The following is a 20,138-nucleotide window of genomic DNA, read 5'->3' as shown; positions in this document are numbered from 1 at the left end:
CATGTGTCACTACAGGTAACTAGTCTGTAAGAATAGACTCCTGCACTCTGTGGACCAGGCACAGAGAGATCCATGTCAACTACCCTGAACAGTCACTTTAGAAGTCTGATGTGGTATGATGGTAGAAATTTGCTGCTGCTCTGCCACAGCAGATATTTTGTATATACCTGCTCTGTGTCTCTAATGGCAATACATTATACACATACTAATACTGAGAGTTGATCAGTTATGAAAGAATCACCTGCTTAAATTATGGCTCTCCCATATGTTCCAACACATGCATTTTAGACTTTAAACGCTATTTTATGAGCACAACTTCTATCAAATGCAAAATGAGCCTGATAATTAAATATAGCTTTTTTGTCAGATAATACTGCTGGTTCAACTTTCAGATGACCAGAAATGATTTCAAAAGCTCTCATGTTAGAAGTGGAATATTCTCCAGGATTATTCTCCTAAGACAAGAGTTATCCATAAGGAATTTTAACAAGTTGCTGAAGTGATTTAAGATTTTGCTTATTTTCATTTGCTTGGCATAGCTTTTGAATACCAACATGCTCAAAACTGGACTCTTGAGGCACAGAGCTTGAGAGATTTGCATTTACCTCAAATGATTAATCTGGTTCTTTGTCCAATGCTGCGACAACATAACTAGGTTTTGCCCTTTCCTTATTAGAGGTAATAAAGTCAGAATTTATGCCTAACTTTAAAGCTCTTTAAATTAAGGAATAGATCATGCACTAGCTTTAAGAGCAACCTGCCAATTTACAGTTCTACGTCAACTGCTGTACTCACAGTAAATGTCCAATATTTCAGTAAGATGACTGATTTGGCATTTTTTGTTTTCAGGTTCTTTTAGCATCTCCATTCAAATAAATGTCCAGATGAGGGAAAAGCAGGCTGTGTTGTAAGAAGTGTATTAGGAAATCACAGACAAATACCTTATCAATCTCTTTATTCATAGGTTAAAATGTAATGACATACAGTTCTTAACAATTACTGACTGAAAAAAAGTATCTGCATAAAACAGAAGCAAAACTGAAGGAGACTAATTTAAAAAGCCATCTTGCTTTGACTTTTTAAATGGTTACATACAGAATAATATACATATTTACATTACAAGTACATTATATAAATATAATATATATGCAATCTTGTAACCACAATAAATATCAAGGTCTTTTTTAGGCACACAGCATAGAAAAAAATGCAGAATCTGCACAATCCTTAAGATTCTTGGAGTGACTCACTCTAACATTGTTTTCACACTGAAAAAGCAAATATTTTACACAAAATATACAGCCACAGTTTATGCAGTCCCCAGTGAACAGGGAATCTTTCCTCGCCTTCCTTTTAGTCTACTCCTTGATTTTTCTAATACTATTGCTCTATACAGCTGTTACATAAGAAAATAGTTTGCAGGTTTGTTTTTACTCAGCTAATAGCCTAAGTAATTATCAGTGCTAACAAAATAAGTACAGCGTATCTACATAAGGTATATACAGGTGTTTACACAAACACAGGTTTGGTGAACTACTTCTGAGCTCACCTTTAATACTGGTGAGTTAACTCGAAAGCAGAAAAGAAGGATTTACAATTTTATTACCTCAGAAATATTTTTCATTTGAGTGAGACCTGGGCTTCAGAGATAGAAAGCTTTAAATTTAGAAATTAATTAAAAAACCAAATCTTGGCTATGCTGGCAGATGTTGGCTGCCATTTAAATTGAATGCATTCCTTCAGTGCAAATAAAAACCCAGAGAATTAATCCAAAGGGAGTTTTCTCAACCTGTACGTACAGTCATGACATATTAAAGACTGTCACTATGGAGCACCTGAGATAACACCCTAGTAAGTGAAGCTGACCACTTCTCGTAGAAGAGCCATGATCAGTGAGAGGAGAGCAAACCAGCATTTTTTTTCTGCAGTTACAAATCAGACTCTGGCATGTCAGGCATATCTGCCATCAGGTACCCAATACCATAACGTCCGTTTGGAGCAGTGTCCAGAGTTGGTGATCCAGTCTGTTTTCGATATATGTTTTTGCCAAAATTTGGAGATGGCACTTCACTTGAACTCTTCCCATGAATCAGACTTGTATTATCACCCTCCAGATTTACAGGTTCCTTTATTATCCGACCTCTTTTGTAGGATACAGATGCCAAACTACCAGAGCTGTCATCAATAAGGTTGCAACGGCGTACCATGAAGACTATTGGGACTGGCAGTATGGCCAACACCATCAGAGATATACAGACAATCATTCCCCATGTTGGATAGCTGTGGAATTCTTCTATAGCCTGAGAATACAATAGAAAAACTCTTAATACATCTTTAATGAGAAAAGAACAAACCTGAAATCCTCACCAAGGTCTGCAGTTTTCAAACATACTTTTTTGTCACCTTGCACCCACAATGTGGGCACCACTACAGATCACAAATCTGAACAGTCATGGAAATGTAGGATTGCCATTTTTCTGCCAGTGAGTAGGACCAAAACACTGTTGCACAGTTTCCAAGATGCTCAGAGCACTCTAGCAGCACCCAAATCAAGGGTTCACATTAGGCTTTCTGCTACATTTGTAGCTGTTCTCTAATCACTGGATGTTCAGAACAGACAAGTGTGCACTGGTATCTATAACTATGCATGGAAAGTAAGTCCTTGTTCTGTAGGCTAATAACTGGTGACAGGGACTCCCTCAATTATTCCAATTTGTATAAACCTTATATAAATATAATGCATTTACTGGGGCACTGACTACATCCCATACCTCTACTGCATCCATGCATCATTAGCTAACAGGCTCTGTTTGCCTAATTTTGTGTGTGGAAAGGAATGGTATGTTTGGTATTCTAAGGTATTTCTCTTTGCAATTTTTGAGAGCATGAATCAAATGTAAGAACAGTGTATTTCTAAGAATTATGAGAAACTAGTAGCTGTCTGGATAGAGGCAGGCATATACCTAGTAAGAGGTATTTAGCCTCTATCTGTCTTTGCTGCGATTTCTCCCCTGGCTAATTCAAACACTTGTCCTGAGATTCATTTCTCTGACATTTTACCTTCCATATATTTGCATGACAAGCCTGTAGAAACAGCGAAGGGTTGGTGACCCTACAACTAACGTAACTCTTAGGAATTACCTTGACTGAATTCCTTTTTGGAGCCAATGAGTAGAACTGACTTCTGCTCACACAGACAAGATTTTTCAAATCAAACATTCTTATCAGAGACAGGTTTTAATGCAGCTGTAACCTACATTGTGATATGTGTTCCCAGAGGGAAAAATTTATGACATAGCTAAATCTCAGTATTTAATTCCACCTAAAAATCTGATGTGATATCTGAATTTTTTTATTCAGTGTTATCACACAACTATTTTCTGCAGTAAAATTATATTTAGCGAAAGTCAACAACCTCTCCCAACCTTAAGAATTTAGTCATCATACATCAGCAAACAAGAAGTCACCAAAAGCATGAAAGTTTGTGTCAGTCAGTTATATTTTAAAGCAGAACTACTCTAAAATTAAAAACTGCTTGGTTTTACATCAAAATTACTTGAGATAAAAAACCCCATGTCATTAGTTATACTAATTATCATACATAATATATACCATATATACACATACATACTATATACATACCCTATCTTCAATCCAAGCATTGTAGCCAGGAGGACTTAATCCCATTTGAACAACGCTAGCTATCAGCAAACATAACAATACAAAAGGTGAAACATACTTCCACATATAGTAATAATACTGGCTTGGAGAAAACCCAAGCATATCCTTCAGGTCCTCCATAAATCTGTGAAGAGATTAAAAGGTTACTGTTAGTGCAGACAGATTTTTAGTACTATAATTGATACATAGCACCTAACTCGAGGGAAGACACAATGAAAAAATGCGTGTATAGAAATGGGAGCAATTTATATTACTTGATGGGCTGAAAAAGAGCTTGTATTACTAGTTCAGAAGAGATGAACAAAAGGAATCACTGCACAGTGCAGTGACTTGGTAAGCTGCTTCTTGGACTATGCTGGAAAGATATTTGAACTCACCTTCCTTTATAAGATTCTGGGGTGTTTACTGAGGCATATGTCATTACTTTTGAGGACATACACAATCAGCACATCTTACAGATTCTGCAAAATTAATTTGGAACCCACACGTGCTGCAGTGTGAAAAAACAACTTTATGCATAAGCTATGGTTTGCATCATATAAGCTGCTGAAATAAAACTTTGCAGAGTTATAAAACTGCCTTCCTGTGCCTCAAAATTATAATTTATGACATGAACAAAACTATTTTTGTACCTCTTGACAGAGTGCATGGCTCCAGAGCCAGCAGAAACTTTTAGAAATTATTCTGTTTTCACTCCCCTGTGGTCCCACTCCCTTTTCAAATGTGCAACCCAGAAAAGCTCTTATAGCAATAAATATGTTTTCAAAGCAGTTACATATGTAAAGCTTCTGTCATATAAACTCACAAAAATCTTTTTAACAGCACAGTTTGGGTTATTCCACTGAATACACTGTTTACACTGAAATGCCACACCATCATTAAAAAAAAGATGCTTTTACAAATGGATTGTGTCCTCTATAGATAGCCTTTTCTTTCTGAGATCTCCAGTTATTCACCCAGTTGCACATAAATCTATTATTTTTACTTTTTATTCTTTCATCATATCCCTCCTGCTTAGCGTCTTCTAAACGCTGTCAAGCTCCTCTAGCACTGATTCCAGCATACCAGATTTTCCTTCTTGGCTACATGTTGTCTCTTTCCTGTCCTTTGGTTTTAACCCCTTTGGATGCTATGTTTTGTTTTTTTCTATCCGATTAAAGACAGTGTGTCTAATAAAACATGCACACAGAACTTCATCTATGAAGAACCCTTGGTATTACCACAGCCAATGACAACCTGAAGTTGTTGATTCTGGCAGTTTTTGCAAACAAGATTGCTAAGTTACATAAGGATATTATAGAGAAAGATACATCAGAAGAAATATTAGGAATACTCCAGAGGGAATACTCTCATGGCCATTATGAATGAGAAATTTGGCTGCTAACTTTTCACTATATTCTGTCAGGACCCCTTCTAAAAACATGAATCACCTGCACTCGGAGTCAGAAGCAAAGTATTACTATATTCTAGCTATGCCTAACCATCAACTTCCTCACAGGTAAGCTGCTGACTTTTGGCATGTCTACCTCGCTTCACAGTAGAATGCTACCTGACAGGACATCACCAACCTGATAACCAGGTCATCTGCTTCATTTCTTGCTTACATGTGTAAAATCATCTACATGGTGTTTTTATGTCTATGTGATCAATTATAGGATTATACATGTGGCCCAAGTGGGAATTCTCCCTTAATGAGAAAGTAGACCAGGCACTACTTGCCTAGATCAGAAACAATGTCTGGAAACCATAAAATTACATTTTCTTTTTATAGTTTTATTTCATTATGATGGACTAGCTGATTACTCAGATTGAACAAGTGAAGAGTAAAATGGAAAAACATCCATTCTATGCCGCCCTTTGTCTGTCCAAAGGAATCACAGACCTTTTAATTACTTCAACATATTAGTATAGTATATTCTGTTTTATCTGTGAATGGCATGAGTTATTTTTGATACAAACTCTTCTATTACTTAAGTGTGGCATGTATTGACCTTGCTCAATAAACACATTCTGCTGATTTTGGTCATAATATAAAAAAAAATAAAAATTAGGGACTTGATGGTTTTTTCACCCATCACCAATAGGTCACTTCACTGTCAACTGTGCTGCTTCCAAGTAAGTTTTGTCCCTGTTCTTTACTGCCATTTCCTCTATTTCCTCTCACAACTAATGCTACAACACCCCAAACTAAATCTAGTTAATAAACTGAAACTTTGTTCTTGTTAGTGCCATTAATTGGCTTTGTTCCTTTCTCAGGCAGCCTGGAATACTGCAGATCTCTTCAGAATACTCATTTTAATCTGCTGCTTAGACCATGGTTAATACTTATTGAAATCTTTCTCTTGATGTCTTATTTCTATACAAATTCCTCATGCTTTTATATCAAGCCTCTATTTTTGCCTCTTTTACTGTATTCTCCTCTCGTAGGGTTTCTCTACACTGTCCTGATGTAGTATATCCTGCTCTAAACCTGTTCTTAATAACAAACTAGATTCTTGACCAGACTGACATCCTTTCTAATTATTTGTATTTCTGTGTACATTGCAAATACTTCAAACAATATAATGAAAATAGTAGTAAGTATTGTAATGAATACTGTTCATGTGGACAGGGAGATAAATTTCCTTCACTTACTTGTCTATTCCATAAATTCGGGTGACTGCAATATTCTCCAAAATGACCACAATAAGCAGGGGCAGAGTAGCTGAGTAGTCATCAAACATCGTCACAAAATAATTTCCAGAGCGCTGCACAAAGATCAGGCCAATAAAAAATGCTACCAAGCAGCAGATGACTGGAATAAAGGACAGAAATGTGAGCTGTAATTATAACAAAGTTCCATGGCCAAAGAGGAGCTAAAGAGTGTTTGAAACAGTAAAGCTATACATTAACACATTATTTGATATAATTAAAGTTGATAACATTTTAAAATTGAGACGCCCTAAAAAGTAAGACTAATAGGAATAACAAAAAATTTATGAAATGAAAATTACCAGAATTACTAGAATTGCCATGTTACAGCAGTCCTGATTAAGTAGCAGAGTTTAGTGTAAAAGAGTAAAATGAACTGGTAAGCTAAACATCATACATCATGTTACACAATCACAAGTTCACTTTTTGGAATTCGGAAGTGGAAAGAAATTAGAAATGAAAAAGTGGAAAAAAATAAAGTGAAACACTTCCAGACTATGAGTCCAAAAAATATAAATGCTGAATAGACTTCCTCTAAAAGATAATTCACAGCATGAAGTTCTATAAGGATCTGTATAAATGAATTTGTGCACTAAGCAACATTTCTGATCATTCTTTTTTTTAGGAACAGCCCAAAATGTATTTCTTGAATGCTTGATCCTGCGTAATGGATCTCAATATAATTTTTTCCCACTGTATTTGTTAACAATAGGACTGAATGATTAAGCAGACATAAAATAAGTCGAATTTCAATAAATTGTGACATTAATTGTAGGCTGAGCATCAGTAAGTGATTCTCCAACTTAAAGTGTCCCTTTTTTTTCCCCCCACTCGGAACTTAGGCTAAGGATACACCTAAGTAGTCCAAAATTAGGTGAAATTAATGTGGATCAAAATATAAAATATCCTTACAGCTAACACCCATTGTGTGAATCCCAGATAATCAATTATTATTGATTATAGTACTGGAAGTAAGACAACACTTTTTTAAATACTTGTAGTAGAAGACAAATCACTTTTTTCAACCTTATACGAACTATTATTATGACTTTCTGAATTTTTTGCCCCTCAACATGGGGCATGACAGGTTGAGATAACAACAAATCCAACAAGAACGCATTAGAACAATTTTTATAACATTTATTGTTTAGAAGCCACTGGATACAATGTTGATTTATTTGTTGTCAAAGTTGGTGTGCTTGTTCTTACAGTTGTATTATGTAATGCATGTATTTCCTGTTGTACTGTTCATTGCCCATGAGAATTGGGCTAGGGTTATCATGTTGCTGTACTTTGTAACACTGGCCTATGACATGATATAACTGCTGGTCGCGAAACTAATCTGATATTTGTACTCAGCATTGACACCACCTCTGTATCTCAGGAGACATCTAACAGAAACTATTAATACTTATAACTTTTACCTTTCCTCCTTGGAGACCCAATTCATGAGAGACTAGTTGCAGTAACTCTTGAGAATTTTGAATATACTTGGAATGTTCAGAGTAGCATATTCCTATTGCCACATCTCCTAAATGTGTTCCAAGACTTGTTTAAGGTTAAACAAATACCACCCAGAGATCTGCCCTAAGGATAGCTAGGATAGTTATGAGTGGCAGGGTGTGTGGGGTACCATGAGCAAATGCCAAGGACAGTGGGCAACTCCAGCATTTTGGAACTTCACCCCTGAACAAGTACAGAATCTGGAAAAAAAATCTGCTGAAATACAAGATTAACCAAGTCAGTCTGAAGGGATGTGAGCCATCCAGCTGGCTTTACACATTGCTGAACAAGAAAAATGGCCAATACTTTATACTGACTCATGAATGACAGCAAAAGACCTGTGGGGGTGGTTGCAGCAATGAAGCTGAGAAACTGGCAGCACAGTGGTAAACCCATCTGGGCTGCCACACTACGGCAAGATGTTGCTGTCTAGGTGGAGAACATGGTTATAAAAGTACACTATGCAAATGCCACTGAGGAAAATCAAAACAAGCTACAGGTGGATCAAAAAATTGAATGATCCAATGGACTGTTACAGACTATGCTGAGAGCAAAGGGTGATGGGACCTTCAAACATTGGGATACACATCTAGCAAAAGTCACCTGGCTAGTCAACACTAGGGGATCTGCCGATCAGGCTGGTCCTCCCCAATCAAAACTTTTAAGTACTATAGGAAGTACACATAAAAAATATCCTGGGGAAAACAGTCTGGGTTACTCCTGCCTCAGGGAAAGGCAGAACCATCTGTGGGATTGCTTTTGCTCAAGGACTTGGGTGCACTTGGAGGGTAATGTATGAGGATGAGGAATTTTTGGTGAGCATAGCCAATTAATTCAATTGTATGCTGCTGTTATATAATACTGTACATTATCATTTCCAGGGTAACTACATGCCCATCACTGCACTGGGCACCTCATGGTGCTTGTCACCAGAGCTCTGCATTTGGTGATCTGAAACCAACTCCCTTTTGAGGGGTATTTGAGCAAAAATTACAGATTAATAAAGAATGGACTAAATGAACTCAACAGACATTTTAGAGAGATGGCCCATCGACTAAGGAAATTATATCTGTGTGTATATGTATCAAAAGACCAGAAATAATGTGGTGTGTTGGAAAGTATGGGACTGGAGCATGACATACATAGTACAGAATAGGGATGGATACTGTCCTGTTTTCAGCTGGAACAAAGTTAATTTTCTTCCTAGTAGGTGGTACAGTGCTGTGGTTTTTGGATTTAGTATGAAAATAATGTTGATAACACACTGATGTTTTGGCTGTTCGTGCAACTCACCAGTAAGAATTTCTTTTCTGACTTTGAAGGTATCAACAATGGGTGTGATGATGCCTTCTATGGTTCCAAACATACTTCCAAGTCCCAAATTTACTAACATGAGGAAGAACATGACTGACCAGAAGGGAGAAGCAGGGAAGTGTGTCATTGCTTCTGTAAATGCAATAAAAGCTAAACCAGTTCCTTGAACCGCCTGTCAGTGAGAAAAAGAAAATCTGTATTATTATTCATGGATTTTTTTTTTTTTGCTAGCACGGCCATGTGACTTCACGTTCATAGTGTCATTGATTACATCTTGAAGGCAGAATGGGAAGTTGCTATCTAATATGCAATTCTTTCAAGCCTGCAAACTTAATTATATACTATTTACTGAAACATTGGATTTGGCTGTGAATTTTAAAGCTGCTTGACATTAACACAAGTATCATGGAATACCTGATTGGAGGTATCCCAAGGATCATCTGGTCCAGGCCTTTCCTGGCAAAAGCACAGTCTAGACAAGTTGGCCCACCACCCTGTGCAGCTGAATGTCAAGTGTCCAATGTTGTGGAATCCACCACTTCCCTGGAGAGATTAGTCCAATGGCTGATTTTTCTTATTATGCTAAATTTTCCTCTTCTGTCCAATCAGAAATTCTTCCTCTCTTTCACTGATAATTTTGCAAGCAAGCTATTCTATAGGCCTCCTACAAAATACGCTGTTTTCTCCAGTAGGTAAATAGAGGACTTAATTTTTACACTCATTTGCTTCAAATTTAAATGGAAGAACTTTTAAAGTCTAAGTCAACGATTTTACATTTTATCTTCAGATGCTGGTGCAACTATATAAAGGTGTTTAAATCTGCGAGTCCCTCTCAAAAGCTAGAAAACAATTTCTTTTACAGATCTGGCTTACTGTAAGATCTCAAAACAGGATGATACTCGTTAAACAACTACCTAATAAGAATATTTTTTTTACTTACAGTGAAGCAGCATTTATATTTAATAACTGTATCTTAACAATAGACAACATCATAGCCTGAGACACTTAATAGGTTAAATTTGTTTAATTTTTGGAAAAATCCTCATGCTCAATTCTTCTAAAAACCAGAACTTTTAAAACTTACCACCTCCTGAGGAGGATGATGCAATGATCAAAATACATGATAAATCAGTGAAGATTCTACTAAGACATCAGACCCAAAAGTCCTTAGGTGAGCTGGAATGCAACAATATTTTCATATGGGTCTTTATAGGTGCATCGCACTTGTATATACTGTACTGGTACTCTGTAGTTACACTTCACAGTTTATTTCAGGCTTACAGATATTCATCTGTTCATAATCTCTGTATTGAAGACTTAATACTCTCACCTTGTTAAGTTCATCTTCAATTTGACAAGATTTCAGACCAAGAGAATCAAACTCTTCTTCTTTAACTTTCTGTATAATGTCATAAACTAAATTGTAATCTTCTGCTGTAATGCTTGAGAAATTGATATGATGTGGGATCATATCCAGGCTCAGATTGCCCATTTTCAAAAGTTTTAAAATCTTCTCTGAATTTCTGTAAAACACAATAAACCAGAGAGATCTAACTCAGTGATCTGTGTTAATTCATAAATGAAATAAGCCATAAAATAATTTTTAAAAAAGGTATTCATACTGGATAACACATTTTTCATTTATGATATTGGCTTTGAAGCCCAGAACTGCAAACACCACCAATGTTGCCAGCACAGAAGTGAAAAAATTGATGAAGGACACCAGTACAGCATCAAAATGGCAGTTGTTGTCTCTCTTGTTGTAGCTTGAAAAGGCAATGACTCCACCAAATCCAAGCCCTAAGGCAAAGAACACCTGAGTAGCAGCTTCTCTCCAGACTTTGGGCTCCAGCATTATTTCAAGCTGTTTGAAATTAGATATAATATATGTCAGCTATAAAATGCATTTCTATTATATGAAAAAAACAACAGAAAAAAGATCAGGAAGACAACTTACATCATAAAAGACTCCACTACAAATGTATTTTCATTATGATAAAATGAAAGCTGAACATAACACCTAAAGCTGAGCAAACTTATGGGCCAGAATTTCTGTTTATTTTATACTATATAAACCTCAAATAAAAACATGCTACACAGTATGATCCCAACAATGAGACACTACTGGAGCTATCTAACTGAAATAGCAGCTAGGTATAGTAAGAAATAGGAGAACTTCCTTTTTAACACAGTATTTACTGTCTTTTATATACAGCATATGTATTGACATTTGTTAGAATTAAGATGTGTTTTGGCATGATCAGTCCTCTTATAATAAAACACAATGAATATGATGAAAGTTGCTTTGTTGTTACTTTTCAAACAAACAGAAACAGTGACTATGAGATACACATGCTTATATGGAATTCTATTACATGCAAACATGTAAAGCAAAATGAAATCTATGAAATAAACACTGGCCATCACAACCTGTAGAGTCCACAAATCAAATCTCCTTTAAGTCAGATGCCTTGAACTTACTCTAAGTTAAATGGGTCGTGTATTTGAGGGACAACTAAGCCTTTTATCAAAAAATTGAACTGCCTTGCCCAATCAGATGACCATAATTAAAAAAAAAAAAGTCTTTGTTACAAAGTTATAGGTCATCAAATTTTTCTAGATACTGAATCATAAAAAAGAAGTAAAGAAGTACATGCCAAATTTAAACACTGGATTTTCTCAAGCCCATACAGGACCTCCATTAATGCATGTAATTTAATTTTAATCCCTAGGTTTATCGCTAACAGTAAAACTAAAAAGAATTAGCACAGATGCCAGCATCATAAAACAGACTGTCTTACTCTGAGAAAAAAGAAATCTGGTATTGTTATAACATTTATAAGCATTTTTTGGTTTCCAATGAAGGTATAATATTTATTACAGATAGATAAAACAGATACCTTCTTTATTCATTTACATATATCTCAAATACAATATATCTGGGGAAAGAAAATTTGTTCCTGACTTATAGTTTTTGTTATAATTAGAAAGCACAAGTAGCTACTGCACGTAGTTCAATCTGCCTGTATCACACAGCCATGCCAGAGCTTTTCCACTGGAGGGAGCTCGAGGAATATTCTTTTATAAAAGCTGTAAATGGTTGAAGTATAGAAACACTTCTTGCTTTCTGCAATGTATCATTTGAAATCATAAAAATTAGTACATTCTCAGGCATACATCACCTAGATTTGCAAAATAAACTTGCCATTGATTTGCTATTAGATACTGTCTGTGAAATATTGGGGACTCTGCATTTCAGCTTCATACCATCCTACAGTTAAACTGCAGCTGTTGATTAAGTGGGCTTTTCATAGACCTTTCTTTAGGTTTTCCAATAAGATTATTATTTGGAATTTCCGCTTTCATCAACAATCATGCCAAACAGAGAATTTCTCTCCTTCTACATTAGCCCTGTGCTATCACACCTAAAGCAATGTGTGCCAGTCCTCTGCTATGCTGGCATAACTCTTGTGGGAATATGCTGTGATCATCTGTGGTCAAAATGTGGTCATTTGCTCAGGCTGAAAAGATGTTTCCCCCTCCCCTCTCACATCTGGATAATTTTCAAGCTATATTGGTTTAACACTCCTTTTTACAGTTTGCCTGCCTAAATAAACTGTTAGCACAATGAAGTGAACAGAAACAACAGGTAGGGGAGTCTGAATATGATCCTACAGTCCAAATTAGTGCTCAAGTTCAGAAAATTGTAATGAAAACACTTTTGAAGGTTTACATTCACATATACTGTAAGACATACAGGTCTCCTAACTTCAAATTTTGAGATACAGAACTGGAAATTAGCAGAATAAATTAAAAACGCTTTTTCTTTCAAGATCATCTATCTGAGCACTTGAAACAAGTGTATAACTTAGTCATGACAGAAAGTAAGCGTCAGCTGCAACTTATTTTAAGTCTAACTCAGATGTAACAGTGAATAGGGAGGGAAGAGGTGCTCACATTCAAGGGGAGTTTCTGCATTTATTTTCGCTCAGTATCTAGTGGTACTTCTCCAGTCAAAGAAAGGATTAACACTATGGTTGAAAAACCAAATAGTAACTTCAAGAGGTCTGTATTGTGCCTCTGTTCTAGACTTCCTCTTTGTCAGTAAGCAATACATTTATCTGTTCCTCAGGTTTCCTAAATTTGCCTGAGCAGCCTCTATTTCCTGCAGAATCATCACTCTCTGAAGCCATGACAGCGAGTCAAGTGGAGCACAACTGCATCAAAGTGATAGCTAACAAAGGTCGTTTTTATAGGATGACAGTTCTCCAGACTCAAGACACCTGGAATCAAAACAACTGACCTGTCATCTGGCATTAGCCACTACGTGCATTGATTTTGACCATCTTATTATTTAGCTTTAATTTTTGAAACATCAGTCCAGCCCTTCTCAATTGTATTATGAAGTGGACTTGTTGGGAAGTCCAAAATACAATATGAAGCCCAGCATTATACACTCCTGAGTATGGCTCTGACTACCGAAATATGCTGTTCCTGCAGTACAGATATAGTTGCGTGCATTTGAGATAGGTGTGGGTATAATTTAGATCTTCAAGCTAACAATGATTCATAACATGCCTTCTCACCTCCAGTTAGAAAATCTAAAGCTCAGTAAGGCATGCTCCTAGTAAAAATACTGACAGTAAAAAATGTATGCTTAGATCTGCTGCTATCTTGGCATGTCAACCATTAAGAAATATGGCAAAGAAAGCTGAGTGGTGAGTACTTACACTACTTTACTATTAAATACAGGTATCCTCTACTTTGGGCTACTATGCAAACAGCATTAACTTATTTCAAGAAAGGAAAAAAATATGTTCACTTTCAAAAGGGACAAGATAATTATGTAATGCCAGGACAGTTCACAGTGAGGCACTGTGACATCCCAGAATCAGGCATTTCAATACTACAGAATGGCAAGATTGAAGATCCACGTTTCTTTTCAGTATTTGGAACTCTCTAAACATCCTGAATCCTGTAAACAGCACTGTCAGTTGCTTAGATTTGTAGAGGCATCTAACTCTGGGAGACCTCACATAAAGAAGGTAACTCTACTCAGAGCCTTGGAACACTTAAGAGACTTTGGACTTTCAGGCTTGATGTTGTGCCACTGAGGTAAACAAAAATTTTTCAATTTAAACAAACAGAAACATGGCCAAATATTCTATGAAGGCAATAAGCTTAAATTAGAGCATTCATAAGTGGTCAGATTGCTACTGAAACTTTAATACTCTGCAAACAAATTAAGCACATACCTTAGGTGTGAACATGTGACGAATTCCATCCACTGACCCACTAAGGAGCAGTCCTCTGATCAGAAAGCATAGAAGTACCACATAAGGAAAAAGGGAACTAAAATACATGATCTGAAAAACATTAAGAAGAAATTTAACATGACATCAATGGACTTTATTTTCAATAGCTTCATTCACTACTCAGTATCCTTTGGATATATGACTGAATTGATAATCATATACTCTAAGAAATATACAGAACACTTCCCATTTCCCTTGTCTCTGCAAAAGAAAGCAAGATCGCATGACTGTAAGAGAAATTCTGTACTGTACTAGAACAATACAGTTGCCAGTGTTCACTAACTGAAAACAAGTGTTGGGCTTCCAGGGAAATTCAGTATGAATTCAAAGAGATGACAAGAACAGAAGTAGACTGTTGCACAAATGCTTCACTTTACAAATGCACTTTGACTCAAGTGCTGAGTATAGTAAAGATATGTAGCATGAATAGAAACTTGTTGGGCCTTCAGAATGAAATAAGATAACAGTCAGTGGAAAGTATATAACCTATCAATTCATTCACTGAGTAATGCTTATTGCCAAAATAACGAAAAATAGCAATCAAATTTGATCTTCCATTTCCCATCACTGAAAAGAAAATTTATTCTGTAAATTTTAGTAAAATGATTCTCTGGTTAAACTTGCTAGTTGTTTCTTTAACTGAAATGCTCTAAAGAGGTCACAAAAATTTCCATGTCAGTACCACAGAAATTTCCATGTCAGTGCCAAACCTTTTCATAGCAAATAATTTTGCTATTGGAACAGAGTATTTTTCCTCTGAAAATCCCACTGAGATGAACAGATCTAGCAAATCATTCACTAGACAATCCAGGTGGCTGCATGTAAAGGGAAGAAAGTAAAGTGACAGTACTCAGATGCAAAGGGTCATTAGTCAAAAGAAACAATCCAGAATACTGGAAAGCAGCCGTGTTAATGACAGAAGCATGCATACGTGGGTGCACTGCATCACACTGTGAGTACACATAGAAACCTAATTCCTCAGACTGTCAAAACACACAAATATATGCTGCACAATAAAGCAGAGCTACAGTTACTTGCAACAATTACACTTATGACAACCAAAATGATGCTTCTTCAGATCTCAATTTCCACTAAATTACTATAATATTAATGCTTAACTATTCACATTGCTCTACTTGAGATCATATAAATACCACAGTGAGTCACAGCATCTAACCTGCTCCTACAGATGTCATGAGAGTAAACAGAGGGTGTGGTGAACAGAAATGTCCTGAGATGTTTCAAAGTAAAACAGATCCATTTAGGTAAACAGTATACTCACTTTGCCTGAAGATTGAATGCCTTTGATCATGGCTAGGCATACCATGACCCAGGCAGCCAGCAAGCAGATAGTCATCTTCCAGTTTAAACCCCCACTCTCTGATAGAGAGCTGGAAATATTCAGTGCTTCTCTGTACCAGTAATAAGTGGTTGCAGAACTTTTTTCACACTCTGGCTCCACAACTGTTGAGAGATGTTAGCAAGTAAAGAATAGGTTCTGGAGAGATATTTCATAACAATGTTCTACAAATTCTCAGTATTTGTAATTGTGTGTCCTGGTTTTGGCTGGGATAGAGTTAATTTCTTCTCAGTAGCTGGTATAGTGCAGTGGTTTTAATTCAGAATGAGAATAATGATGATGCCATACTGATGTTTTGGATTTTTGCTCAGTCATTTTTATCCTAAGTCAAGGACTTTTTTTTCCCTTTTGTATCTCATGCTCTGCCAGTGAGAAGGCACCCAAAAGCAACTGGGAGGGAGCATAGCCAGGACAGGTAACTGGAACTGGCCAAAGAGATATTCTGCACCACAGAACATATCTGAAGAGGTGGTGTTTTGCCTTCCCAAGTAACTCTCATTTACTGAGAAACTAAACTCACAAAAGAGTCTTAAGACATTGTCTAAAAGAAAAAGTGATTGCTATCAGCAATTGCTATCAGTGTGTATCTTTGTAAAATATCCTTTTGGGATAACTCTGTATTACCGGTAATCCTAGTCCAAGGCAGAATTTGTTTCTCACTTAAATACAAATAGTAGGCAGACTTAGATGAAAACGTTTATCACACACATCATTACATTATCTGCGTATGATACTGTGACTTACATACTATGAAAACTGTCTCTCTGAAATGAACACAAATTTGAAGACGTGGAAAACAAATTCTCAACTGTGTCTGCTTTGATATGGCACTCAAATCAACAGAGACCTAATGATGCCAAAGCAATTATACCAAAGTGCTAAGAAAAAAATGGCTCCTAAGTTAAATGAAAGTTGGTATGTGTATTCCAGAAGTGTTTTCAAGTGTATTCAATTAATGGCAAATAGCTTGTGGAACAGTCAACTTGACTGTGTGTCAACATTCACAGATACTATTTCAAATAACTGAAGCAAGCAACTCTGGAAAAGACACTATAAAAACATGCAACTTTGCAAATGTCCCTAGTTATGTTCTTTATTTAAGTGGTAAATAAACCCACAAAAGTTCATTAAAGAAAATTTAGGATCTGGAATAAAAAGAAACAAAAAAAAATATTTCGTATTTCAATAGCAAGGATAATGAAAAGTGGGTATCTGTTACAAGACAACCGAACTGAAAGGACAAGGAATTTTGAATGCTGTTATATAATATGTCTATATGTGACCATCTCGTTATAGTAACAAATCAATGACCAATTGTCTCATCTCTATTGATTTACAAAGCAAACTATGCTTTTATCACTTGTATTTCATTGATGTTTTCAGCTTTCCATTTTCTGCTCTGTTAGTAATGCAACAACTTTTTGCCAGGAAGTATCCTACTAATTGAAATGTAGAAATGTGCTTCTTCCACCTTTGTTTTTTACCAAGTAACCATAAAAAGCAGAAAAAAAGAAATCATACTGCAACATACTAAATAGTTCTCTCCTAATTTCATTACTCCTTAAAATGCTGTTGACAGTGATGTTTCTTTCCAAATACAGTGTATCTGTCTTAGATTAAGGTTCTTTGCTGTATTTTTTCAACTATTATAATACGACAACTTAAGATAGAAAACCAGCTTTGCATACAACTTCTGCCCACAAATACTTTTTGAATTGCATTTTTCCTTTTTGTTTGAAAATCTCCAATTTTATATATTTTATATGACTTTTAAGAACATTATGTTAATACAGACTTACATGTATGAGATGCATTTTTAACTAAAGGACACTGGTCCCATGGTAATGGATGTTGAAAAGACTGGGAAAAGTAAAACAGACTCCATCCAATAATGACATTGTAGTACAGGGCCACAAAGAAACATACCTATTTTAAAAAAAAAAAAAAAAAAAAGAAACAAAAAAGGAAAGATCAAAAAATTACATTTGTAAAATAAACAAAGCCCTACTGAACTTCTGCATATTTATGCACATCAGCCACTGAACCTAATTTTAATTAAGTCAGGAGAAGAAAGGAATGGCTTGTCCCATTAAAGTACCTGACAATTTCTAAATTTTCACTTTTCTCTGTATTTATCATGTTGTACCTATACTTTTACAGGCATTTTTTTCTCCAGAAGACTACTCTGTTCGATAGTTCCTAATTTCAAAAGAATCACCAAATACAAGTTGACTGCTTTAACTGACACATATGTATCAACATTTTAAGTGTAGCAATGCGAGTTTTAAGATCTTCAGAAACATTGTAAACTGACCTTGACATCCAGCTACAAATCAATGGCCTTTACCTGCAGCAAAATAGTCTAAATCACACAGCCTGAAAGCAAAGTATACAATGTTCAAAAACTTACTACGCAGCTTGCAAATCCAATTCCTCCAAGTTTGGGGCTGATATAATTCCACACACCAATACTCCCTCGGCGGATCCTCTGCCCCACAGCAAGCTCCAAGAAAAAGAGTGGAATCCCTATTATCAGTAGCAAGATTAAGTATGGCAGAAGATAGGCACCTATGAAAGGAACAAAGCATAAATCACAGTAAGTGGAAGAAGAGTCAGAACTTGAGAGAATAAATGTGAAAATGCCTAATAGCTTCAAGTTTTTATGTATCATTCATTGTAAAGCCTTTTGGATAACATGCAAAGAATAATTTTACCTGAATCTTGGTCATATGCCTTGTAAGATAGAAAAACCCAGAGACACTGGATTTCTAAAGCACAATATTGAGGCAAACCTTACTGAAAGTGAATTGAAACTAGTTGTTCACTTGTGGGAAATTTTGGGCATATGATCAAACATTTTAGAAATATAGAGGCACTAGGAGCTGAATCAACATTTCTTAAAAAACCTTACCCCTTGACTTGTAACAGAGCAGTAAGACTGAATTTATAAAGGAAACACAGAAAAGACTGTGCATATAACATTCTGAACTTCATCCAAGCATAAGCAGTTTCAGAAGATCCTCTGTTGATTTCTCCATGTACACCTCAGATGCTCAGAAAGGGAATTTCACCATGTACAGAATAAGGTCTCTATCCAGCTAAGCAAGAAAACTGTATCAGCCTGTTGCTACAAGGCTCCAGACAGAAACTAGAGACATGAGGTGGAAGCAAAATGGAGAATTGCTGATGTGGATCTTGCAGTACTCGCCAACTGTCTCCTTCAAGGCATATTTGAAACTGCAATTGTTACTTCACCTTTATACAAACCTATATAAAAAACAAATCCTTTTTTTTTTTGAGGTCTTAGTCCCAGGAAGTGATCACACACAATTCTAACTTACTCAGTAAGTCTAACTGCAAGCAAATATATCCATACACGAAGAGCACTGTGGAGTATTCAGTACTAGACCTAACAAAAGATTTGGCCATCAGCAATTAGAAAAGTGGCACTTAACTTTCCATGTATGGCTCTTATGCTGCTGTATAGACTACTGTGCTGGTCAGCCAACTCAAAAGGGCTTAGAACTTCTGTTTGCAACCATTTTAAGGCTAAAGAAGAGCATTTGTGAGATGCAGACTGCAGCATGTCAAAGCAAGCTACAAAGTAAAGATCTAAAGCTCAGAAATTTAGACTTGGAGCTATTAACTTGTATAATCAGTCTATTCATCTCTGTGATGAGAGGGAACAAAGTTCAGAAACCAATTTGGCATTTATCCTCAACTCCAGCTAAGTCTTACTTGAAGTTTCTTCATCCAGTGTCAACTTTCCAGGGCTTTTTTGGGAGTCTCTCAAAATACATTGTCATTTGCATATCCTTAGTGTGCAGCTTATCTCATGGAATACAGTTTATTTTAGAAAAGTTAAACTTTCCTAGGCTGCGCAGGAGGTCTCAGATGTTCTGGTACCATCCATTCCTATTTAGGTCCACTTGCTGTTTTGTTCTTCAAGAAATATGCACTAATTGGACATCTCCTTCCATTACAGAGATCTTACAAAGGTACTAAGCATAGAGTAACTACATTCTTGAGTCCAAGACTAGTGGAAATAAAAGACAGAAGAAATAAAATGTGAGAAAAACTGGGGCCCCTAACACAAGACGTCCACGTGTTGGAATGAGTCCAGAGGTGACCCACCAAGTTGACCACAGGGTTGAAAGACCAACAGAACTGAGAAAGTTCAAGTTATTCAGCCTGGAGAAGAGAAGGTTCCAGAGACACTTTATAGCAGCCTTCCTGTACCTAAAGAGAGGCTAGAAGAGAGATGGAGAGGGACT

The 20,138-nt window shown here is 36.2% G+C and overlaps 1 protein-coding gene across 1 annotated transcript in view; it reads right to left on the bottom strand.

Moving 5' to 3' along the window:
• Positions 1–1,870: 1,870 nt before the first annotated feature.
• The window catches only part of SLC6A15 (solute carrier family 6 (neutral amino acid transporter), member 15), a 25,148-nt gene continuing 6,880 nt past the window's right edge, over positions 1,871–20,138 (bottom strand). Inside the window, exons 2-11 of the mRNA XM_009077774.1 lie at positions 18,275–18,432; positions 17,664–17,790; positions 15,787–15,968; positions 14,445–14,555; positions 10,812–11,053; positions 10,520–10,712; positions 9,169–9,361; positions 6,316–6,475; positions 3,643–3,805; positions 1,871–2,300 (exon numbers count right to left, since the gene is read on the bottom strand). Of these exons, the coding sequence (XP_009076022.1) occupies positions 1,929–2,300; positions 3,643–3,805; positions 6,316–6,475; positions 9,169–9,361; positions 10,520–10,712; positions 10,812–11,053; positions 14,445–14,555; positions 15,787–15,968; positions 17,664–17,790; positions 18,275–18,432 (1,901 nt within the window). The 3' untranslated portion in view covers positions 1,871–1,928. The remainder of the gene's footprint in view (positions 2,301–3,642; positions 3,806–6,315; positions 6,476–9,168; positions 9,362–10,519; positions 10,713–10,811; positions 11,054–14,444; positions 14,556–15,786; positions 15,969–17,663; positions 17,791–18,274; positions 18,433–20,138) is intronic.

This window comes from Acanthisitta chloris, unplaced genomic scaffold (assembly GCF_000695815.1).
Source record: "Acanthisitta chloris isolate BGI_N310 unplaced genomic scaffold, ASM69581v1 scaffold487, whole genome shotgun sequence".
Taxonomy (NCBI): Eukaryota; Metazoa; Chordata; class Aves; order Passeriformes; family Acanthisittidae; genus Acanthisitta; species Acanthisitta chloris.
This window is presented reverse-complemented; position numbering and strand designations above follow the sequence as displayed.